Below are 25,444 nucleotides of genomic sequence, written 5' to 3'. Positions count from 1 at the left end.
CTTTTTACATAAGCAACCCAAGCTGATTAGAGAAAATGCCACATAGATCTTTATTGAACACCAGTGCCAGCACCAGCCTCCTTCTCTGTAGTCACAGGGGCACACGGGCAAGGGGTGTTCTCCCCTGGCCGGGAGGCAGTGAAAGACTAGCCCTGCCCCGGGACCTGCTCTCTTAAGGCCAGCACCCTCCTGGGTGCTCAGCGCTGCTGGCTCAAAGGACAGCAACCTCCTGGGTGTTCAGCGCTGGTGGCTCAAGTCTGCTCAAACTCCTGCTCACAGTAGCCTACACTGATGGGCTGGGCCTGGATTCCTCTCCTGGAAGAGAACATAAAGAAATGGAAGATGAATTATTTGGCCTTGGACCATGGTAACACCATCTCCATAATAACCAAAAGCCTCCTTCCCATTTCAGTGAATCTCAAAATATTACTGTACCCAAGTTACTTGGTGACCTCCCTCCAAGATTCTCAATGAGGGCACTCTTTCTATTGTGCAGGTCTCTACTCCCCCACCAGAATTCAGTTACTTTGGAAAAGAGGACAGGGCCTGAGGGATGTCTGATGCTCTTGGCCCACTCAGATGTCCACTCCTGCTTCTAATATTCAATAAGCACAGCAGTGGAAAGGACTGAGTCAGGGATTAAACCCTGTCCTCAAGCTAAGGCTCGGAAGCCCTAAGAACTGACCTTTAGGGGACCGCCAAGCATACCTTCATTATCACAACAACAACAACAACAAACCAAACCAACCCAACATGCTTGGAGATAAACAAAATACCACCTCAATTACCCAGTGTCTTAGAGCCCACGACAGAGGACTCCCAGCCATGTCTGCTCTGCACTAGGCTATGTTTCTATCAAATGACTGCTTACACAAGCCACAGTCAAGAGAGGTACAGGTATTCATGAGTCAGTCAGAGCTTACAGGTTCAAATCCTGCTTCCTGCCGATTTTTAATAAAGTACTCAGGGGCTGTATACTCCTAAAATGGAGACGATATATTCCTACCTATGGGCTGTGATACAAATTCTACAGGATGGAGTATTCAAAAACAGTACCTAGCACAAAAAGCTTCTAAAGTTTTGGCTCTTACTCCTTTCTTCTCAGATCTGCCCAGAGCCCGCTTACCTCACCAGCTCACAACGGAAATGTGACAAACGTTTAAAGGCAAAGTCTATATTAGTTGTCAGGTTACTGCTCCACAGTCTCTCGGCGACGGCACCCGCTCTGGGCCTACAGGAGGGAGGAGACAGAAGATTGGGCCCCGTGTGTCTTCCTTCCCAAACTAGCTCAGCTGTAAATGACGCCTTGTTCAAAGCTGACAACCAGATGGGCGCTCTACGGCAGTTCCAGGGCTCAGTTTCACCCTCGTTAGAACCATCCTCATCAGCGTACAGTGATTCCAAGCTCCTCCTCTCCCAGAGACATAGGAATAAGGGTAATCCTTAGGGCGTGTCAGCTGAAAGTTAACGTGGAATACCCCACTGTATTTGGGGAGGTTGCCAAGAGAATGCCCTTACTCTCATCCCAAGCAAGTACCCCTGGGTTCTTTGCGGAACTTGTGAACTGGAGACGATGGCCATTCTCCTGCACACATAATGCTTTATTGGACGCACACGCAGAAGCCACGTGGGGTGTGAGCATCCCAGACAAAGAGAAGCATCATCTCAGAGCTTCCCTCACGGGTGAAGCACTGGGGAGCTGGAAGGGACTGAGACTGTGAGGCACCAGCCCTACCTCAAGCCTAACCTCTGCACCCTCGACCCTACCATCCTGGCCGCACCCAAAATCCTTACCAGAGTCTGGGGACCAGGTTGGTGCTGTCCACATACTCTCCCCACATACAGGCCTCCCCTCCAATGACCAGGGCCTTCTGTTCAGGCGTACCTGAGGGAAAATAAAACAACAGACCGTGGTGGTGAGGCTCTCCTTCAACTATCCTTCCAGTGCGGCCTCCTCCTCAGAAAGGCCATCTTATTTCCTAAATTGCAGTGTGTTCCTTGCCCCTCTTAACTCCTAGCCTGGATCTCAGCCCAGACTCTGGCCAGCCAACAGAGTACCCCGCTCTCACCATGAAACGCCAGGGGTTCCACTTTGTACATGTCCTTCCAGTCAGGGCCATACTTTACACGGTTCAGGTACCAGGGAGCAGACAGCAGGGCCCGGAAGCCAGCCCTGGTGATATCTTGCATCTCCAACATGTACTCTACTGGCATTTCTTCCCGCCACACCTGTATGATTGTATCTGGCCGAACCTGTCACGAAAGGTCAAAGGGCAGTCATGGTACAGAGTTCAGAAGACTTGAGGTTCATTCTTATGCATGGTACCCAGGCCACAGAGAGCTCCCTGCTTCCCAGCAGCAAAGGATGCTTCTGAGCTGAGGTGCTCACTACTTAACAGAGCCCCATGCTGCTCCCCTCCCAGACCCACTGCAGCTTCCCTGTCTATATAGAAGAGGTGGTAATTACCGGTTGAGAGCTGAGGGGAATGGCAGTGGGGTCCAAAGAAACAGAGGATCTAAGTCTATGACTCAGAAGGAAAGCACAGCACACAAAGCCTCAGGAATCCACAATTAGATACGAGGTTCTGACCTAAACTCCAGCGGTCACACTTCTGTAGCTCTTCTAGAGAGCTAAAGAGATGCCGCCCAGCTCTCTGACCGTAGAGCCTATTTGGCAACATGATTGGTCCCTAGAGAGGAGGGAGGCCCGGGAGATTGAGATGGGTGCCTTCTCTTCTCTGCCCCTGCTCACCTTCACTTTATTATCAAATACCTCCTGCCACACCACATAGCCCTTGTCATAATCAGAGACGATGTCCAGCAGCCTGGAGAGGAGAGGAGCATCAGCAAGGTGTCACTCGGCTGTGTGTGGCAGCCCTCCAGGTGCTGAGCCTGGCAGGGCCTAGCCCTGACTGGACATGAGCATCTATCTCTGGGTAGATCTACCACCTGACCACGCTAAACCTGAACAGATAGGACAAAGGGACCCTTAGGGAGCAGGGAATGGTCCTAGGGACTGACTTTGGTACTGAGAGCAGACACCGTTCCCCATAGAAGGTGATTCCTAACACGCCCACCCTCCTTCCTTCCTCACGTCTGGATGTAGAAGGACTCCAGCTGCTTGAAGTCAGTAAAGCCCTTCTTCTTCATGAAGGCCTGGATGTTGGGGTTGGACTTCCTGGGAAGCCAGAAAAGAGTGGTGATTAGTTCTTCCATCATCCTGAAGCCATGCAACCTCCAGGTTAGGCATCCAGCCTCCTGCAACCTGCCCCTTCCACCTAAAATATCAAACCACCAGAGACAGCCAAAGGTCTCCAGTCAACTTGTAGCCATGTAAGACTGTATAGAACAGACACAGGCTAAGAAAGAAAGAAGCCTGATCTTGAGGAGTCTCAAACCCACGCTCTCAGGGAGAATGCACCTTCCATTTGCTCTCTGGATCGCACTAGTCTCGCAGGCCTATGATCTCTGACCTGCTGCAGATTCCTTAACCTACAGTGCCTGTGTTTGCTTCCATGCCTTCCTCATCATGTTCCCAAAAGACAAACTCTCCTCACACCTAACTCTGGGGCCTACTGCTCAGAAGCCCCTGGCCCCTTGTGGGCGCTGCAGATCTGAGAGTTTGAACTTTATGACCTAACATTAAGTAGGTCTTGTCCCAGGCATTCATGAGCTGCCCAATATGGGTGCTGGGTGGGAACCCAAGTCTTCATTCTCTGTCCTGATACATCAGTAAGTGCTCTCTAGCGCGCACTAGACTCTTGACTGGACTAGTTTAAGCCTTCTTAAGTGGGGACTATTTTTCTTTATCCTCCATTTTTCCAAGACAGTTCTCGGCTCAGAATGAGGATATCCATAAATATCCCAGGATGTGAGGGGGCAGGGAGAGGAGTTCATACCAACAGCCTTGCTCCTCATATAGGGCCTCTCTGGGCTGAGACAGGGCTCCCTTACAAGTGAGCCCGTAAGTAGCAGCAGCAGGCCCATAGTGCTGACGGAGTAACCCACCCTCAGGCTGGTGCATGAAGTCCAAAAGGCTCATACCAGCAGGTGAAGTCAACTTCATCTCCTCCCAGGTGGAGATAAAAGTCCGGGAAGACAGAGCTGATCTCCAGGAAGAGTGTGCTCATGAAGTCATAGGTGCTGTTGAGACTGGGGTTCACCGGTCCAAATGTGCCAGAGAGATGAGGCCCAGAGTAGCAAGGTGTTAATAACCCAGGGGCACCTAATTAACAGAGAACCCACCAGTGTTACACATACACCTGCCCATGGATACTCCTGCACAGTAGGCCCTAGATGGAGTAGACGACTGTTCATCCACACGTGCAGTGCATCAGTAACAACCTGTTTAGTCACAATCAAGTAAATACAGACTTATCTACCCTCAGAGACTGAGGCTGGGCTACAGGCAATGAATGCCGATGTGTACGATCTTACCCTACACACATTTTCCAGCGTAAACCACCCAGCTCCTCGGGGCTAAGGCGATAGCACGTCAGCACCCACTGACAGCCCCTCCACTCTAGCTCCTGCTGCCCATTTCCACATTCCCCGAGGGCCGTGTCTGGGCCAGGAGGCAGCCTATTCCAATCTTCCCAAAGGTGTCATCTAGGGTTCACTTGGGGTTCCTGGATACAGAAGCAAGTGACTGAGCAGCAAAAATGATCATGCAATGGTGATCTCCAAAGACTAGCTTCAACTTCTTTGATTTTTATTTTGCTTTGTTTTGTTTTGTTTTGTTTTTCAGAGAGCATTTCACTGTGTGGCCCTGGGTATCATGGAACTCACTCTAGACCAGGCTGGCCTTGAACTCAGGGATTTGCCTGCTTCTGCCTGATGCTGGGATAAAGGTGTGTGCTACGCCCCAATCCCCCATCTTCTTTCATACAAATTCTACCCTAGGGGTCAAACTCCTCAGTATCTACTTTAAGGTATAAAAAACCTACAACAATGTCTGGGAAACACTTTTGCTTTTGTTGGGGGGTGGGGGTGGCGAAGGCAGAAGCCTGAATCACTTATGTCTCAGGCTGCCATTGAATTTTAGATCCTCTTGTGGTTTCCTAAGTGTTGGGTTTACAGATGTCTATCAATATGCATGGCCTCTTCCCTTAGATACACAAACACGTACGTACATACATACATACACACACATACATAATTTTAAGGCTTATCTGTTTTATGTATATGGATGCTTTGTCTGTGTATGTGTATCTGCACACCAAAAAAATATCCGATCCCATAGGGCTACTATTACAGATATTTATTATCTGCCAGGTTGGTGCTAGGAATTGAACCTAGGATTTCTGGAAAAGCAACCAGTTCTCTTAATTGTTGAGCCGTATCTCTCCAGCCCCATCTGCCCATAATTTTACTAGTTAAAGTCTCTGCATAAATTGAATTTTTCCTAGGAGCAGCCCAGGCAGGAAGACTTTGGGGCCAAGACACCCTTAGGAATAACTTCTGTAGCAGGAGCTGGCTCACTTGAGTCACTTTCTTGCTTTACCTCTGGAAGGAACTCCCTCTGGGCAGGAGTTGATGGAGAACAGTTTTTCAAGAGCCAAGGCCAAGATATAAGACATCTAAGAACCAACGCCCTGGAGCCCCTCTTTGAGCAGACCCCTCCAACTACAGCTCCATTCTTACCTGGCCCCCAGGACAAAGTGTGGCCAGGAGTGTCAAATTCTGCCAGCACACGGATACCCCGAAGCCTTGCATATTCAATGACCTCCTTCACATCCTGTGCCGTGTAGATGTGAGTGACAGGGTTGAAGGACCCCTGAAAGGCAGAAGATACACTTCAGAATCTCATTCCCTGTGGCTACTGGAAAGAGAAGATATTCAAACACCCTGAATTTTAGAACACTCGTCCGAAGCCCATGTGTACTGGTGACTTCTTCAAGAGTCTATTATGATAAAACTATGATAAAATTTCCCCAAAGTTATCACATCTACTGCTTTCTTTTGGCCAGTGTGCATGTCTGCATGCGGCAGCAACATTGTGTGTGTTCCAGTACAACTTTCTTTTATTTTCTGAGATAGGATTTGTAACGGTTTGAATAAGAATGGCCCCCATACGGTCATGGATTTGAATGCTTGATTACCAGAGAGTGGAACTATTAGGAGGTGTGACCTTGTTAGAGTAGGTATGGCCTTGTTGGAGGAAGTATGCCACTGGGGGCAGGGTGGGCTTTGAGGTTTTGGAAGCTCAAGCCAGGCCCAGAGGCTCACTCTCCTATAGATATGCTGCCTAGATATCTAGATGAACACCGCTCAAGCTACTTCTCCACCACGTCTACCTGCATGATGACAATGGACTAAATCTTTCTTCTGTACGAAAGCCCCAATTAAATGCTTTCATTTATAACAGTTGCCGTGGTCGTGGTGTCTGTTCACAGCAATAGAACACTGAGTAAGACCTGAACCTGAACCTGAAACTCAGCACTGGGCTCCAGGTACCCACTCCCATCCCCCACCCTCACCAGTCCTTAGGTTGTTCAGCAGACTGCCTCATCTTCCCAGGACAACATCTACTGCTTTATCTGGGCAATCTAAGGCTAATGAGATAAATAAGAAGGAATTATGCCCATTTAACAGAATGTATGTAAATAACATCAAAAAACAAAACCAGGAGATATTAGCCACTGAAGGTTATAAAACAAATTAATGTGAGGACTTGAATCCTTGGGTCCTGACTTCAGCGCTGTTGCCCTTTCCCTCTGATTAGTTAGGCTGAGAACTGCCCTTGAGAACCTGAAGACCATGTTTGGGTAACGTGAATCATACCTTTCTGGTGAGCTCTGGGAAAGTGAAGCTCTCATATGGGAAGGAAGAGTCGTCCACCAAGTGCCAGTGGAACACGTTGAATTTATTGTATGCCATGACATCCTGGAGGTCAGAGCACAGATCAGAACCCCATACTGGGCAGACTGCTCTACATACAATAGCAAAACTCAACCTTCCTCAAGTTCCAGGAATGCACTTATATTTCTTTCTCAAAGTCAGATCTTCCTGTGAGGAAGCATGTTTCAGAGCCATCTTTCAGATGAATTTTGACTGCAGCACTGCAGAACCCTCTCGCTTTCTATGTCCCCATGGATCTCAGAGCGACATTTCCACCTCCCCCCATCTGACTGAGATGTCTGTTGGGAACTCAGCTGTCCTATAACTTAACTCACAGAAGTCAAGGCTAACATCTATGTCAGCTCCCTTAGTTCCACCACAGGGACAAAGGGAAAGCAGCCCCATGTGGTAGATGAGCAACAACTGCACATCAGATCCAGGAGAGCTAGCAACTTCCCCAGCAAAGGCTTTAGAGCAACCTTCCTATAATCTTGACTTAATTAAACTGCAGTCAGCCGTGCCAGGCAGAGAAATCAATTCCCCCAAACAGTATAAGCAACACTGTATCCAAATCCATCTTATCCTAGAGTAGGCAGTCGTCTATACTTTTCCCAGGGGCTCACAGAGTTACATAGAAAAGCTCTATTATGCCCCACTACCCAGCACCTTCGCATGAAATGAAGAAGGCCCTGAGGCTTGGTTACCAGTGTGTCCAGGATGCTAGACAATGGCAGGTAATGGCGAGATGTATCCAGCAGTACACCCCGGTGAGGGAATCGAGGAAAGTCTTTAATCTTTGTCTTGTTGATAAAGAACTGTGTGGAGCAAACACTGAATGCATCAGGATTCAAAGGAACTTACCATCGGGACAGAGAAAGGAGAAAGGCTCTCCCAAGATCCCCAAAATCCAATGTATGAATGTTCTCCAAAATGACTATCCTTCCACTCTTCCCACCAACCTCTCCACATCAAAGACTACACAGAACTGTCCCATGCCAAACCAACACAGCACCTGATACGCTACTCAATTTACAAACTACATTTTCCTAAGGCCAGCAGGTTTATTTTCTTCAAAGCAATATGGCACCAAGATAATTGCTAAATGATCCACGGGAACCACATTACAGTATCTCCAAACAGAATCCACCCGAATTTCTCCCTAGACTCCTGCTGGGGTCAGACTTACCGTGCCCTCAGCTGATTTCCAAACAAGCTGACTGAAAGTCTCCAGACCTGTGGAGAGGAGGAGAGGCAGAGTAAAGACCCAGGCAGTGAAAAAGGTGTGTCCACTTGGAAAAAGGTACCCCAGTGTGCTGACTACTTGGAAAGGGATACCCCACTGTGCTGTTCATAATGTCTCCCAGTGAACCATGAAAAAAGAATCACAACCCTGAGTTCAAGGAATCTGGATCCACAGCTGGGCCTCTTCTGTTTCTGAGGGGGAGGCCCAGCTGCTGAGGGCTGAGGTATGGGGGGCAGCAGCTACCCTCAGCATCTGCCTAATCACGCCCTCTGACTTGGAGTCTACTGAGACCCGAGTACTGGCAGACTGGGTCCAGAGTGTTGCACGTTCTCAGCAGCTTGGGCCCTACTTCGGGAAACAGAAGTCCCATAAAATATCCTGAGTGTCCAGATTTCAAGATAAAAGACTCCATCAGACCTCAATGGTTAGGCAGGACTTGTAAAGCACACTACTGTGTACTGTCTGGACCTCTTCCCACTTGCAGTAGGGTCTCAAATCTGTAGCCTTGCACCTTTTGTGCAAGAGAGCAGAGGATAGAGCGGGGGTTGTGTATTTCTTTCTTCAAAGTACATAGGACTGGCAGTGCAATAACAAAAACTGAGAATGTGTCCCAACCTTGGCCTCCTAAGAGCACATATTACAGGCATGAGCCACACCCAGCTTGCTTTTTCTTTCTCTTTTAAAGAGATGGCGGGTGGTCTAGCTATATTACCCAGAATGAACTCCTGGGCTCAAGTAATCTTTCTGCTTTGGCTTCCTGAATAGCTGGAACTATCAGCCTGCCAGACTAGCATGCCTGGGTTAGCTTTCCTTCTTAAAGACTTCCCAACTGTGGACTGAGTGAGCAGGACCGTGTCTGCAGCAGGGTCCACTCTCACTGCCACGTCTGCTGCTGCAGCAAGTCATGCCCAGCTGCATAATGCACAGTCGCTCCCACTAGCTCCTTATTTCCTAAGTGTCATCTCCTTCCCCACCGTGTTACCTCGGAGAGCGCCCCAGACAGTCTCAGAGGCGAGTAAACACTGGTCATCATTAATGGTTAGGGTGTCTGAAATGACAAAAATTAGCGTGTGAACCAAGCATTTTGTGCCAATCTCTGAATAAACAAGAAAGCAAACAAAGAGGACTGAGGACAACACAGGGGGTAAGATGTCGGCAATTACAGGGAACCCGAGTTTGGATTCTCATATCCCTGACTCAGACTCAGGGGCACACAAAACTGATGTGCTGGGGGACGAGCGAGGCAGGGTGGAGACAAACATCCCAGGAGCTTATGAGCCAGCTAGTCTAGTGAAATAATGAGCTCTGGGCTCAGGAGAGACACTATTTTAAAAAACATTAGGTGGAGAGTAACTGAGGAAGACACCTGATACAAAAGTCTGGCTTTCATATGCACACACACAAGTGCACACATGAACAAATATACGTATTTCACACATACAAATGAATCAATAAATCAGCAAACATCCAAACAGCAGGGCGGGCACCACCTAGCTCTGTAGGCCTGGCCACTGATGCATGTGGCTCACATTAGGCAAAGCACCATGCAGTCTGCTGGTTAGGTTTCCCCATAAGAATCCAGGGATTCTTCCTATGAGCTTTTAGCTTTTGTGACCACCTTGTGACCGCCCTTCCCTCCAGGCTTCAGCCAGTTTACCCAATAATCTGAGGAAGATTCCAATACTCTAATATTCACATTGGAGACTTCAAAGCCACAAATCTGTTGCTCAGGACTAATGACTTAGCTTCACTGCAGTATAAATGACCCCAAAGGATCTCCCTCCAGTATCAAATGTCCTTGAGAAAACCCAGCAAAGTGTCCACATCTCTCTTTCTCTCTCTTTTCTCTTTTTCGAGACAAGGTTTCTCTGTGTAGCCCTGGCTGTCCTGGAACTCCCTTTGTAGACCAGGCTGGCCTCGAACTCACAGAGATCCCCTTGCCTCTGCCTCCCGAGTGCTGGGATTAGAGGTGTGCGCCACCATGCCTGGTTATGTGTTCACATGTCTTAATCAGTCCCTTGTTCAGTCCAGAAGACAGGTGTTCCATGGGACTTAATGTCTGTGTGACATTTTCTGTGGGTCTTGACACTTGGTGAGCCCCAGTCCCTAAGGTCATTCAGCAGCAGCCTAGCTCAGGATAGCTGGAGGAACAGTCCCAGACAAGAGCTGGCTTTGAAGACAGGGAACAGAATGGTACTTACAATTTTCTACCGACTCCAAAGTAGGAAATTCATTACATTCAGCTGTGACGACGGAGACCACCAGAATGTTCTTCCCCAACGTTTGCTGGTTTTCTGTGAAGACAAATAAGCTCAATGGACTGACCTGCCTCCTCCCCCCAGCCCCCAGAAGCAACAGGCAAACCCACAGCTCTCTAGGACGGTCCCTAGCTCTAGTCCCTCTGAAAGGAAGGGCATTTACCCTCGGCACCGGCACTGCCTGGTCATGGTTAGCCTTTGCTCAGCCTGTGTTCCCACTTCCCCCAGCAGCCTGCTCTGACCATGTTTGAACGAGCTGGCCACTCTCCCTATCAGTCTCTTCTGAACAGCCCAGGCAGTTTACAGTCTCAATAGCAGCTGCCCTCAGAGGGCTTCAGGACACTCTGCTGTGCAGTACCTGCTGAGTGGCAGACTCTGCTGCTACCTGGTCACCACAGAGGAAGTTACAATGCAAATCAACTATGTCACAGAATTCACTAACATTTTTTGCCCCCCAAAACATATTTCCATGATCAATTTGCTTTGAAATAGAATCTTGCTTTGTAGCCCTAGCTGGCTCAGAACTTGCTGTGTGGACCAGGCTGGTCCCAAACTTAGGGCAATCCTCTTGCCTCTGCCTAACTGAGGGTCGGGATTATAATTACGAAGCTGCCACACCTAAGGTCCACATCTGGATGTGGATATGTGCATCGTTACCTCACTGTAGACTAGGACACTGTACGTAGCACTGCTGTTCCAAGTTCCCCATAAAGGAGTTCCCACTTTGTTAAAGCCCACAAGGTAAGGCACAGATGAAACAGTAGCCAGGAGGTCCCCACGATGAGGAAACTAAGCCGGCGGAGATGGCTAAGCCTATCCCACTTGTCCCTTCCCCAGCAGGTTCTCTAGGGTAAATCTGCTCTCAAAGGCAAAAGCCATCCTGCATGAGCCAATCCACTCCGCGATGCTGACTACAGACCCCAGGTCACGCAGATACAAATGCCGAAGCATTTCTCTCCCTCTTTTCTAATCTGTGGATTTCAGAGTGGTCTGATATTATTATTGTCTATTTTGTTTTGTGAGACGAAGGATTGCCCAGGTTAACCTCAAATGTATAGCAGTCCTCCTGCCTTAGTCTCTTGAGTGCTATGATTTCAGGCAGGTACCACCATACCCAGCTTGCAAAGTAGTCTGATTTTACTGCCTTGAGCTCAATGAACCTTCTCTGCTCATTCCTGGAGCTGTTTGTATGCAGCTCCCTACAATACCCTTAACACCCTTCAATCTACAATGTCAGAGAGAGGATGGCTTGGCAGAAGGCAAGGAGCGTCTTCAGAACCAGAACAATCCCAAATCTTACCCGTCTCCAAGCAGACGGGAACTAAGTACCACACACAAGCCTGTGAAGAGAGCCAAACCAGAGATGCTAGGCTTTGCCACGTGTCTACACCTCAGCTCTCAGGATGCCAGTCAGTTAAAGTTGAGTTCTCCTACCCAACTAGAATCAAAGATCTCTTCCCTCACTCTAATCCCCAACCCACTAATTCCTACTCAAACCTCTTGGGGAAAAGACCTGCCATTACAACTCTATTCTTCATAGTCCTCCTAAGCTGTGTAACCAGAGGAGCTGCCTCTCTAACACACATCTACGAGTCCGCCACGCTAGAGTCTGACGACAGACTGTACCTCTCTCTGTGTGAACGAATAAACCTGTCTCCTTAAGCCTTTCTTATCCCAGAATGTCACATGGCCCCAATGTGACACAGAATGCTCCTGTGTCCACAGTCAACAGGAGAGGGAAGGTCCTAGGCCTCCCTGTCATCCTAGGTCCTAGGTCTGCACAATGAGAAGTCACAAGTCACCCACATTTATTTACCATGGCCACTGTCCTGATGAAAAAAATGGAGCCAGGCTGAAAACTCCAGGCTTGTCTGAGCCAACACTTGGAAAGCAGGAAAACTCCTATTTTTTGTTAAATGTCATATTTATCTTTCTAAACACACAAACATTTGCTGTCTATAGGCTGAGTGAGGGGAATGTGTCGCAGACTCTTTTGGAGACCTTGAGCAGGAAAGCCTTTTCCCCCAGAACAATGGCTCTCAGATAAGGCTCCTTCTCCAATACCATGGCAATGAATCCTAGCACTCCTAGGACTGCCTGGCTTTGGGCTGATAAAAGTCAGTGCCAAAGCGTGGATCAAACAAGCACCCAGAGGGAAGGTCTGGGGGAAGTGACAGAACAGGAGGGACGCTGGGTCATCTGGAAGGATGTAAGCATTGTGTCACACTTGTTTTCCTGCCCCTGTGCTGCCACTGTGCCAAGGCTCTGAGGAAAGCAGGAAACAGGTAGGAGTTGGTACAGCTGTCTCTACACTCACCAACACTCCTGGCATCAAGAACTGAGGTGTGGGAGGCTGGGCATGGTAAAGAGTCCACACAGCCAGCAAACCCCGGGGCACCGGGCCATGAGGTCAGCTGGAAGAACAGGAAGCTGTGATGTCTCAGGTGCCCAGCAGCAGCATAAGCAAGCTTGCATAGGGCTGGGACAGCTGGTTCTGCAGTGGCCAAACCCAGCATGTCTGGGGCTTCCACAAACGATGTCAGGGAGGGACCACATTCCTGTTCCTAAGACCTCATTCATGACTGCAGATGGACAAAGTTCTTCAGGGTCCTAAGTCATGTTCTCTACCTCCTACCTTGCTCAGCCATCCTGCTTTCACCGAGCTTAAATGAACTGTTCTCTTCTTTGGGTTCATAAAAAAGTTTGTATTCTTTTCTAACTTAAGTAGCTGAAAAAGTAAAATAGTCCAAAGGTATTTGAATATTAAAACCATAAGCACTGTACCCCGTCCTTGGTCCTCTCCACCAACCCCCACTCTTACAATGCCTTCAAGTTCACCACCAACATGGAAGTCTGACAACAAGGGCCTTCTCATCACACAAGTCCCACGGAGGAAGTTTCTCTGGACTCTATTACACAGCTTCTCCACTTCCTGTCTGTACTTCCTCTCCTGCCCCTGTTTCCTTCCTTGCTAGGCAGATACACAGGTATAATGGCAACAATACTCTCAATAGCCTGTCTGTCATACCAAAGGAACAAAATCCTTAATCCTGATCAACTTCACATCTGCCAGCTGTGCCTCAGCCCTGTTTTCTGCGACTCCCCGGGCCTTGGGGGAGAGAAACAGAACAGCAGGACTGGGTTACTCTAAACATCTATCTTGGTTCTTGAGGTTCCTGTGTAAGTCTTCAGGAACTGGATCGATGGCTCAGTGGTGAAACCCTTGCTGTAGAAGCATGAGAAACTGAGCTCTGATCCCTAGCATGTGCCGGAAAAGCCAGCAGACCTGTGATCACAGGCATGGGAGCAAAGACAAGAGAATCCTGGAGGCCTGCTGGCCAGCCAGCCAGCCTGCCCAATCAGCAAGTTCTATATTCAATGAGACTCTGTCTGAAGAGGAGGCAAGCAACTGCCAATGACATCAGACATCTATCTCTGACCTCTACAAGCACACGCACAGACACATACCACACATACATCAAACAACAACAAAAACCCAAGAAAGTTGTCTCCTATGCCCTCTATTGCCCCCTTCTATTCTCTGGAACATCTACTTCAAGCCTGTGCCACCTTCCTCAAGATTATACCTGGTTCCACCTCCCTTACTTCAGCAGCTTGAGAGCTCCATTCCATGTTCCTTTCCTTTCCCAGTCTCGCAGAACGCCTGCAACACTGCACCTGACTTTACCTCCTCCCTTTCCTCTATGGAAGACATTTATTTCCCTTCGCCTGTATTCTGGACCTCCCCTCAGGCTCCTCTCATATAAATTATCTTCAAGTGATTTCTTCCCACTGCCTCTTTCCTCCCAGCACTCAAGTATTTGCCATCTTCCCAGTCTCAAGTGCACATCAACTTAAACACCCACTCTTGCTCTGGCTTTCCTGCCTTAGAGAACATGGAGAGAAAACAGTCTGGGCGGCTGGGACTGAATTCCAAAGTCAGGCAGATTGAAATTTAAATACTGATGGTAGCTTTTTTTACTGTAAGGCCCTGGGCAGGCTATTCACTGAATTGTGGCTTCTCATCTGTAAAACAAGGATCACCACAGCATCTATCTTACCAGGTAGATAAAAGGAAGATAAATCCGCTAATGTTTCTGGCCCATGGTAACATATCTGCATCTGCTTCATCTTCTCTCTGTAGCCTCTTCCTCACCCTCCATCCACGCTTCTCACTACTATATCTCTACTATGACCTAGTTTCCCTAGACATACTCCTGAAAATGACGTCACCAAAATTCTGTGGTTCTATAACTAAGTTCATGGGGCCTTTTCCAGTTCATTCATTTATTCATCATATATTCACTCAATATTTATTGAGGGCCTACTAAGTGCAAGGCTTATTCACTAAGTGCTAGGAATACAGCAGTGATCAAAACGAACAAAACAAAACAAAACAATCCCTGCTGTCAGGAAGATCCTGTTGTCCCGGAGACCACTCTCTACTTTTTGGATCGTCAAGCATCCTTGACAAAGCTTGAACTGAAACAAAGCTTCCTCTATGTGGCCTCTGGTAGCAAAGGGCTTTAATCCCAGCACTTGGGAGGCAGAGAAAGGTGGACCTCTGAATTCAAGGCCAGCTTGATCTACATAGAGGGTTCCTTGCTAGTAGGGGCTTCACAGTGAGACCTTGTCTCAAAAAGAAAACAAATTTCCATTGGCTTGGGGGGGGGGGTGTCTGCTCTCCTGGTCTTCTCCTACCTCCTTGAACATGACCATTTTCTCTGATGCTAGCCTTCTTTCCTCCTCCTCTGTGGAGAGCTTTTGGGGCTGCTTCTAGGAATCTGGCAGGAATTTGACATTGGGCTAGGGCTAGGAAGTAGGCTCAAGGTGAGTACAGCTGAGGAAAGTGTTCTTTGTATCTTGATGGGTCTTGATGAGACTCTGAATGCAGTAATCATGTGACCTTTGTTTATGCTTTGTTTGCTCCTTAACCACTCGGTTTATGCCTTAGGACTGACCCTGTTCTTTGTATGTACCCAGAATAATATAAAAGCAAACTGGAGAAAAATAAACCCACTTCAGCCTCAGCACAGGCCGGAGTCATGTTATAGTGTTGTCTTTTTCTTTTTAATCCTCCCTCCCTCCCACTACCCTTCCCTCCCAGAAGAGCCAGTTGACTGACAGCTGGCTTGGCCACTCCTTGTTTTACATCCTCCTTGGACAACATCTCTCCTCCCACAATAAGCTCATGACTTCTAACTCTGTTTTTCTAGGCCAACCCCTCTTGTAGAGCTCTACAACTGCACACCTCTGGCGCAGGTGTCTCAAGAACCCCTGGATCTTCAGTGCAGAAGGGAACTCTCTTGGCTGAGCCTCTCTCTCTCTCTAATAATAGCATATATTCACCTAAAAAACACTCCCCTGAACACTTTCCACCAAGTAGATTACAGACCTACTCACTCAAAACAATGTTACATGTTAAACATTGTCCTACGCTCTAAAGGCTCAACAATTAAACACAAAAATCCAATTAAGTCTTATAATTATAGCAATCATCAACTCTTAGCATTGTGCCTTTTCTCACCCTGAGTTCAGCCTGTTGTACTCTCCCACATAAAAAACCACCCAGGTGCTCCCTCCCCACCTCCACCTATTCCTCATTTCAATTTGCTACCTTCTGGGATCTCTTGGCATGAACATCTGATCATGACAATCCCCATGTAAAACCTCTAATGGGCCTGGGGATGTAGCTGGGAGACAGACCACTTGCCCAGCATCATCAAGATCATGAAATTCAAGATTTGACCCCCAGCACCAAAAAAAAAAAAAAANAAAAAACAAAAAAAAAGATCCTCTAGTCTAATAGTAGTGCTCCACGGTTTTCAGGTGAAGCCCAGGGGCCACAGGATGACCTGAAGGCTCATCCTCTTTCTTGCTCTATTCAGGAATTCTCATCATAGCAGAGTGAGCTCTTCCCAGAATCCTGGAATTGTCCTGTCTTATCCATAACTTTATACTTCTCTAGTCACAAATTGCTTCCTGCAATTAAAACAAACTTGGCATTTCTCCCACACTTGTTGGGCTGAGAAATAGTTCTGCTTTTCTTCTTATATAAAACTGTTTTGGCCATTCCCCCACCCTTTCTTAAGAGCTTCCTGTGTGACCATGGAGTACACATACATTTTTCATAACACTTATCTTAATATAAGCTGTCTATCTCCTCACCTAGGCTGTGAGTTCCTCAACAGCAGGGACCAATCTGTGTCTTTGTGTTCCCAGTGCCTGATACACGGTAGTCATTCAATAAGTGTTTGCTGAAAAAATGAATGATGCTAGAATTAAAATATGCACATTTAATGCTATGAATGCATAGTGACTGTGCTACACGATAGTCAACCATAAATGGTAAACAGTAAACCTAGAGAGTCTTTTACACACCCAAATCTAGTATTTCTGAAGTCCTAAGGCTAGGGAAAGGTTGCTAAGAACAGACCCAGGCTTATACAAAGCACCTTTTCAGACACTCTCTGAAGGACTTGGGGGTGTAAATCAAAAGCTTTTAGGCCCTTCCACATCTCGGCAAGGGAAAATTTGCTACATGTAGGTCACCTGGATACTACAAACCTTCACCTTAATACAAAACCATCTCTCTTCACCCAGCTCGCTCTTTCCCAAGTCAAAGCACCCCCATCTGTCAGGCACTGGATACAAAACCCTGGCAATGCAGAGAAAATGAACAGGGCTGTGTTATAAAGCAGTATTTGGTTTGGCCCCTTGAGGACACCTCCCCACTCCTTACTGCCTACCCCGCCCTGTAGGCTCTGGCATTCTAAACTGACATGGTCTGTTCCATGAGCACTGTTCTCCCTCACCCTCCTGTCCACTCATCACACTCTGGCCTCCCACTAAGACACATGGAGCACTCAGTGTGGTCACCAACTGGTCTGAGTGCTGGGGCAGTTAAAGGAACAGCCTGCCCTGGTCCCTGCCTTGAGGAGCTCACAGTGTAGTGGGAGAGACATGCGATTACTAAGCCCTGTGGTGAGCTAAGGCAGACACAGCACAACCGCCTCTAGAGAGGTAAGAAGGCTTAGCATCAGAAAAGACTCCTGTGTATGATCTGGAAGTATGGCCTGTGTTTGCAGAGAGGCCTTCTGCAACATGGAACATATGCAGGTGTGACGAGGGTGGGCAGGGCCACGCCATACAACTTTTGCTTTTAGATTTATTTTTAGGTACGTGAGCATTTTGCTTGCATGTATGTCTGTGTGTCATGTGCATGCTTGGTACACATGGACATTAGAAGAGGGTGTTAGGTTCCCTAGAAGTGGAGTCCCAGACTGTGAATAGCCACCATGGAGATGCTGGGAACTGAACCTGGGGTGGCTGCAAGAGCAGGGAGCCATCTCTCCAGCCTCCTATCCAACAGCTGTCTCAGAAGCCAACTGCCCTGAGCCAGGAACTTCCTTGATGCTGATCTCAACCAGGCTGACCCAAGAAACTTCACCTTCCAGACGGGACTAATACTCCAGAGGTGCACGCCCACCCTCTGAAGAAACCAATGCTCAGGAGCACTTTCCTGCAGCCCAGCATTTGTGGTAAAAATCAGATTTTCCATTTTTCTGCATGCATTAAAAATCTGACCTGTCCCTTTCAATGCCATCATGACCAGAAAAAGAACATCTCCCCCAAATTCTTGATCCCAGGAGAGAACTTTAGCCAACAAACTCTTCTGGTGTGCCTGAGAACAGCAACAGTGTACTCATATACATTAAATAAATCTTTAAAAACAATGGCCATTCAAACAAAAGCATTTCCACATTAACAACTAATTCTAAGCATTGTCCAATCACTAGCCATATTCTTTGTATGCCATTTAGTAATTTTTCAGTGTACCACCATGCCTGGCTAGTTGCTTTTCTTTTCTTTCTTTCTGTCTGTCTGTCTTTCTTTATTTATTCCTTCCTTCCTTCCTACCTTTCTTTCTTTCTTTTAAAGATGTATTTATTTACTTCACGTATGTGAGTACACTGTCGCTGTCTTCAGACACACCAGAAGATGCCATTGGATCCCATTACAGATGGTTGTGAGCCACCATGTGGTTGGTGGGAATTGAACTCAGGACCTCTGGAAGAGCATCGGTGCTTTTAACCTCTGAGCCATCTCTCCAGTCCTAGTTAATTTTCTTTGCTTGCTTTATGAAGCTCTGTTTAGATTTTCAGCCTTGCCTGCTTTATTTGAGTCTAGTGCTCTTTCTACCACCGATGGAATCCCAAGGAATTAGCCTTATCTTTTTAAGATGCAAATATTTGGCCTATTTTGTCCACTTTTTCTTTTTATGTTGTTTTTCAGGGGCTTATGTTTTCAAACAAGGTATCTCATGTTATCCTAGACTGGCTTCAGACTTGGGTAATTTTCCTGTCTCAGCCTCCTACATGTGGGACTACAAATACAAGTCACATGTCCTCTTGATCTTTAATTTTACAATTTCTTTTTTGTTTTTTGTTTTTTTTTTTTAGTTTTTCGAGACAGGGTTTCTCTGTGTAGCCCTGGCTGTCCTGGAACTCACTTTGTAGACCAGGCTGGCCTTGAACTCAAAAATTCCGCCTGCCTCTGCCTCCCAAGTGCTAGGATTAAAGGCATGTGCCACCATCGCCTGGCTAATTTTACAATTTCTTTTAGTTTTCATATAGCAAATATAATAGTTTTTTTCTTTGTTTTTTTTTTCCCCCCTATTGCTTAGAAAGGCTTAGAATTGCAAATTCCCTTTAATGCTTTTATCTTAGATTTTGGTCTTTGAATATTTATTCTATCTGGAATTTATATATGACAACAGGTAGCGTTTACTTTTTCCAATGGACAACTAGTTATCCTTATATATTTATTGATGGATCATCTCTTCACTCTGGACTGGAAAAACAGTCTTTAGCAATATGCTAAGTCGCCATATATATACTCTTGAGCACACATTAAGATCCCACATTAGGTCTTGCTGGTCTATCTCCCTGGCAATTTCATGGTCAAAAAATTATATAAGCCCCTCTGGCCCTTTCATGCTACACTCCCTTCCTATAAGGTGCTCCTCTCCATGACCCACCCGCACCACACATCAGCCACCTTTGCACATCCTTTCATGGCTACTTAACGCCTGATACCACCAGCTCTTTTCACTTCCTCCTTAACTGTAGCCCTGTTCTTTCCAGAAGAATGCTACTTCCCCTACATGTAGCTCTGAGAGGAGGCGGCATCTCTCAGGCTGGAGTTGAAGACTTGGTGCTGCTTCTGACCATTTCCCCAGCTGACCCATGCTTGTCTTCTGTGACTCAGGCCATCTAGCTGTGGAATCTTGAGTCTCTCCTACCACAGCACCCTGTCATTTCCTAGGCACTTTGGTATTTATACCTTGTGCCCTGGAGTCTTGTGGCTGTCAGATGATCTGGACACTCAGAGGAAGAACCCACATTCTGGCTTAGTACTTCCCCAGTAATATCAGTAATCTTCTCCTCCTCCTTCAAGAGCTTCCAGCCATTGGGAGCAACTGGGACTTAAGGGTCCTGCTGAACCTTCCTGTCTCTGGAAACTCATCTCCCAAGCTAACCGTGCAACTGGCTGCCTGCGACGATTCTGTGTACTAGACACACCCACAATCAGACTTACAATCAATCAGGCTCATAGGTCTCTTGGTCAATCCTTTCTCTTTCCACTCCTTAGCACTTTCCCTTTTCCTCCTCTATCTTTGTGCATTGGCAGTGGCCCATGAGAACAAATTGCTCACACTGCTAAGTGGCAACTATGGGAGTCATCCTCAGTGCCCCACCCCCACCCTTCCTAACTGTAGACTTCCAAGCACATCATGTCTGAAACCCCTGCCTGGGCAGTCCAGAGAGCCTATGTCCCTGCAGCCACCAACCAGTCCAGCTACTGTCATTACTAACCACCACAAAAACTGCCATCCCTGCTTCTAAGCATCATTACCACAGATGGCCCCAGACCGCCAACTTGGCTGAATGCTACCTGTGTAATATACTTGCTTGCCTTCCCAATGCTCCTGCTTACTAGTGCTCACTAGGTGACTTAATGACTCTTTTCAGAACTTGCTGTCCCACCTGAGATCTGTGCAAATCAACTACAATGACCTTGAATGTCTTGAATGAGGCTTAAAAGGCTTCTTTCCCAGGGGCCTTTACCACAAAATGTTCTCCAACGTCTAAGGGAAGCTTTTCCATATGCACCTTCCCCACATCCTTACACTTGGGTCATGTCCTCCTCTTCTGCATTCATCAAATATCACAGAAAAAAAAATTACACTTTATTGTATGTGTTTATCCTCATTTTCAGGGACTGTAATTTTTTTCACACAGCTGGCCTCAAATTTACTATGTAGCTGAGGAACACCTTGAACTTGAGATCCTGCTGCCTTCACTTACTGAGTAGTGGGATTATGTGTGCCACACACCCACTGTGTGCACACAAGCCCAGGGCTTTGTGCATGCTCAGCAAACACTCTCCTATCTCAGCTACATCCCCAGACGGTAACTGTAAATTACTCAGGGATGAGAGCAGTTTGATTAATACAGTCTTTGAACTTATCACTATTAACTAATTATAGTTGATTAATAAGCACTGATTGTAGTAAAGATGGAAGCAAAGAGGGAGGCTAGAAATACTTTTGGGAAGTGATAAATGCAGCAGAGAAATAACACTCACTGACTGAATGGTAATGAAAAGAAGTCAGATGTTAGACGTTTCTATTTGAAGTCACTAACACTAAGATATGATCAGAGCTTAATTTTCCCCGAGGCTAATAGTCTTCCAAATGACTAATTGTCCTGACAAAAATCTTCATGAGCACTGTGGCCATGAACAGAGGAAATCTTGATAGACAGACAGATCTAGATGGAACCCCCTACCAGAGCCCGAAGCTGTGTAATAACAGTCATTCTGCCTTCAAGTCTCAGTTCTGCAGACAGGTATAACACTTACCCACAGAGCAGGCTGACAAAACATGCCAGATCTTAAGTGCCTGCCACTCAGTACACACTCATTTCCTTGCCCGTTCCAAAGTCAGTTTTGCCACAGCAAACCCTATTATGTGGCACTTACCCAGAGGAGTCCTGGGAGTGGGTGCCTTAGAATGTAACAACCAATTTCAAGGGCTTCTTCCACTTTGTGTGTTGACACACATGGCAAACAGCCTGACAGCTCCAACACTCAAAGGGACATGGACTCAAACTCCTAATTTGACCAATCTAGGCTTGCAGGCTCAGGCAACGGAACACAGCCATGCACGTGTGCTCTTGGCTCCTGTACTGTAACATCAAAAGTGAACAGTAGGGAGAGGTGATGGTAGCACTGTGCACCTGATCAGCAGGCTCCCCCATTTCTGCCCCAAGTTTTGCAAAAGTAATGGGCTGCTTACTGACTGCTGAGCTGCTGAACACCCCCACTTCCTGCTCTTGAGCAGACTAGTCCAAAAAAGGAATTCCAGCCACGCTCTTGCCTGACCAGTGGTCATACCACTATTAGCCAGGAAAACTTAAAGTCACAACTTAAGACAGAGGTAAAAACACAGAGAGAATACCTCCTGGGCATGGTGGTATTTGCTACAGCAAGGAACAGAGAAGAAAATTTAATCTGTTTCTCTTAAGACCATGTACTTTTTTTTTTTTTTTTTTTCATTTTTTGAGACAGGGTTTCTCTGTGTAGCCCTGGCTGTCCCAGAACTCACTCTGTAGACCAGGCTGGCCTTAAACTCAGAAATCCGCCTGCCTCTGCCTCTGCCTCCCAAGTGCTGGGATTAAAGGTGTGCACCCTCACTGCCTGGCAAGACCATAACTTTTAGGACATAGAAGCAAGCCACAAAATATTTTGTACATGTGCATACACCTTTCATGCCTACATATCTGATTCTCCTGAGCTTCTCGGATTGTTAATAGCTCTACAATAGAGGGGAAAATCTCCTTAATCAGATTGGTCAAACATGTGTGTGTGTGTGTGTGTGTGTGTGTGTGTGTGTGTGTGTGTGTGTATGTACTTACTGGCAAGGTCTCACTAAGTATCCTGGCTGCCTGCCTGGGACCTCACTATATAAATGAGGCTGGCCTAGAACACACAGACATCCACTTGCCTCTGAGTTACTAGGATTAAGGCATGTGCTGCAATGCCTGCTTTTGGTAAACATTTTCTTGAGGGGCGAAGGAAATCAAAACCCATGACTTTAACAATCAAAAAAGCTACAACATACCCAAGCATGAGCCCTTGTACTTAGGAAGCTTACAATTCCTGTTGTAAAGGGAACAAAACCAATCCAACGGTCAACACCACCAACGCCCGCCCTGCTTTACTGCTGTAGGAAACGAAATAAGAGAATAAGGAAGTGAAAGGAAGCCATGCCAGGGTCATCTCTCTCTCTCTTCCTCCCTTGCCCCCTACATTTTTTTCTCCTTCACTATTTTGTTGGTGGTCAGACCCAGAAATTTGTGCACACTAAGTAATCTACCACTGACTGGCAGCTTCAACTATATTTTATTGTAAACATCACCAAGTCTCCCCCACTATTATCCCCTCCTTCAAAGAGTGCAAAGACATTTACAGCTTTTTTTGTTTTGTTTTGTTTTATCACCGCCCCCAGAAAGGCTCCAAGTGTAGGAAGACAGAAAAAAAAAAAAAAAAACAAATAGAAAACAAAACAAAACACAAACAAGGAAGTAGCAGGAGTCTGGAAACTGGGCTCCTATGAGGTCCTAGGATGAGTGATGAATGCATTGTGTTTCAGAGTTCAGATCCCTCAGTGCACACAGACTTCAAGCACAATATCCAAAAGGCAGGGAGAGCAAGTGTAGCTCAAAGAAACAAGACTCAGAGATTTCACATATCATATACAAACAAGTCATACACACACCACAGCAGTTCAGCTGCTCAGGCTTAGAATTAACCAGAATTATCGTGAAGGCATATTATGATCTAAGTAATAAGAAAAACTGCCCAGCCTGTTGAAGACTATGGACAAAACTAACCCAAGGCCCTGAGAGTTCAGAATCAAATAAGAGATAAATGTATACTTTTGGCCCTCATCTAAATACAGTTGTTCCTAATACCTACCTCCACTCTAAAGGTATTTTTATCATTATTTCTCATTATGTAACACTCCATTCTCCACATACTCTTATAAATGTCATCATGAAAACTCTCTTCCTCTTTGAAAGCAATAAAATCAAAGGCAACCCAGTCTTCTACAAGAATAACTACCTGGTCATTAAGAGTGGAGAAGTTCTTTTCCCTTGTTTTGAGATGGGGTCTCTGACAGCCCAAGGTGGCCTCAAATTCAGTATGTGGCCAAAGATGACCGTGGACTCTTGATCTTCCTGTCCNCCCCCCCCCCACCCCCGAGTCTGTGTGCCATCGTGACAGCTCTTATGAGATGCAGCAGGGTATTCAAACCCAGGGCCTCATTGCATTGCACTTTACCAACTGAGAGAATAGAGGTCTGATCGTTAATCCTTCCCAGCCCAGCTGCCTGACCTTAGCTGTGTCTCTCCTCTATTTCCAAGATGCATTTTCCATTTCCAACTCTGTGACAGAAGGAGTCTGGGTTGAGACTATAAGATCCCTGCTCCTCCAGCTTCCTCCAAACCTGCAGATCATCTTCTCTTTTGATGATCTTAGGAAACAGTAAGGAGGATGGAGATGCCTTCCGGGATGAGGGGGTCTTCACTTTCAACAGATGATTTGGAATCATCTGCCTATGTCTCCGGAAGCTCTCTGCCTTGTGTTCTGATTCCTCTCACACTTTTACTAACCAAGCTATGTGCCAGACACATGCTGGGCTCAGCTCTGCAGCCCTGGTCACTGCCTCACAGGGACCCTATGCCACTTGAGCATGTTCTATAAAGGATCATTTTAAATGTCTATTGCCAACATATTGTCAATATTCTAACAGCCTGATTGAACTGTGGTCCTACAGTAGGCATTTCTTAAGAAAGAAAGAAAGAAAGAAAGAAAGAAAGAAAGAAAGAAAGAAAGAAAACCTAAATGCAGCTCTCAAAAGGAGGATTCGGGATAAACTGAGACCCCAAGAAGTCACATTAATGAAGGGGTGATCAGGATAGGGGCTAGCTGGGTAGAGAAGGCAAGGGGAGAAACGCGTGGGAGGTGACTGGACTGGGTTGTGCAGAGGCCAACGGGAGGGTGTCTGGGAGCCGGGCCGGGGCTGACCCACGCACGGAAGGCGGCTCCTTCGGAGGGAAGAACCGGGCAGTGACTCACTTGAGAAGCTGGGTCGGGGCCAAGAGCCGGAACCGAAGAGCAGGTTACGGTAGCGTCGAAAGGCCTCGTCGAGGACGACGCAGCCCGCCTGCGCGGCCGAACTGGCATGGTACCGGAATTGGAAGTTGTTGGGGTACAGGGTGTAGCGCCGGTGGTAGGTTTGGATGTACTGGGGCCAGGGCCACAGTGCCGTGGCCAAGCAAGCCAACGCCGCCGCCAGCAGCAGCGAAACCCAGAGCCTGCAGCCGGCCATGGCCCACCGGCCAGCTCCCCTTCCAGCAGGCTGAGCCCACGTGAGACCCCGGTCAGGTGAGCGGCGCCCGCGTGACAATCGGAGGGTCGGGTCACGTGAGCGAGCGGGAGGCAGGGCGGGCTCGATCTCTGTGATCGGCAGGCGAACGATTCTGCTGCTCTCGACCCCGTGGGCGGTGAAGGATCGATCCCCGCCCTGGCCAAGTCTCCTTATCCCAATCCTAAGGGATGGGCTGGGAGGGACAGGCACCGCCCCAGGGCGTGGAGGACTAGCGCGGACAATACCGGAAAAAGGAAAATGAGAATCCAATTTGCAGTGTTAACTGTGTGAAAGCGCACTTGAGCAGTCTAAGTAATCAGCTCCAGGGGTCTCAACAAGGAGCAATTGAAAGACGTCCCAAAGTGTTGAAAAAATTGTTTGTGGTGATTCCTGGTTATGATACCAGAATTAGTGAGGGAAAGGCAGGAGGATTCCTGTAAGTCTATGGCCAGTGTGGGCTATCTAGTGAGTGCCAGTACCCGGTGTGTTGGCAAAAGCCTGTAACCTAGGGCTGTTGAGATGGCTCAGTGGGTAAGAGCACCCGACTGCTCTTCCGAAGGTCCAGAGTTCAAATCCCAGCAACCACATGGTGGCTCACAACCA

General features: G+C 47.2%; 1 protein-coding gene across 1 annotated transcript; it reads right to left on the bottom strand.

The window, feature by feature from the left end:
* Window positions 1–26: 26 nt before the first annotated feature.
* Hexa (hexosaminidase subunit alpha) lies at window positions 27–24,991 on the bottom strand. Its single transcript, XM_021171746.2, has 14 exons — window positions 24,550–24,991; window positions 10,285–10,377; window positions 9,066–9,131; window positions 8,027–8,073; window positions 7,545–7,655; window positions 6,784–6,885; window positions 5,644–5,776; window positions 4,045–4,225; window positions 3,095–3,178; window positions 2,753–2,825; window positions 2,070–2,253; window positions 1,795–1,885; window positions 1,127–1,231; window positions 27–315 (listed from the first exon to the last, which is right to left on the bottom strand). The coding sequence occupies exons 1-14, from the start codon at window positions 24,800–24,802 to the stop codon at window positions 252–254; spliced, it is 1,587 nt and encodes a 528-aa protein (XP_021027405.1). The 5' UTR covers window positions 24,803–24,991; the 3' UTR covers window positions 27–251.
* Window positions 24,992–25,444: the final 453 nt, after the last annotated feature.

This window comes from Mus caroli, chromosome 9 (assembly GCF_900094665.2).
Source record: "Mus caroli chromosome 9, CAROLI_EIJ_v1.1, whole genome shotgun sequence".
NCBI lineage: Eukaryota > Metazoa > Chordata > Mammalia > Rodentia > Muridae > Mus > Mus caroli.
This window is presented reverse-complemented; position numbering and strand designations above follow the sequence as displayed.

What these genes read in the sequence shown, in the direction of transcription:
- Hexa (XM_021171746.2), bottom strand. Translation starts at nt 24,802, where the DNA reads ATGGCCGGCTGCAGGCTCTGGGTTTCGCTGCTGCTGGCGGCGGCGTTG. An exon ending in TATTTGATAATAAAGTGAAG is followed by an intron (nt 2,254 to 2,752) that starts GTGAGCAGGGGC and finishes CTTTCGTGACAG; the next exon opens with GTTCGGCCAGATACAATCAT. An exon ending in GGAACCCCTGGCGTTTCATG is followed by an intron (nt 1,886 to 2,069) that starts GTGAGAGCGGGG and finishes ATTTTCCCTCAG; the next exon opens with GTACGCCTGAACAGAAGGCC.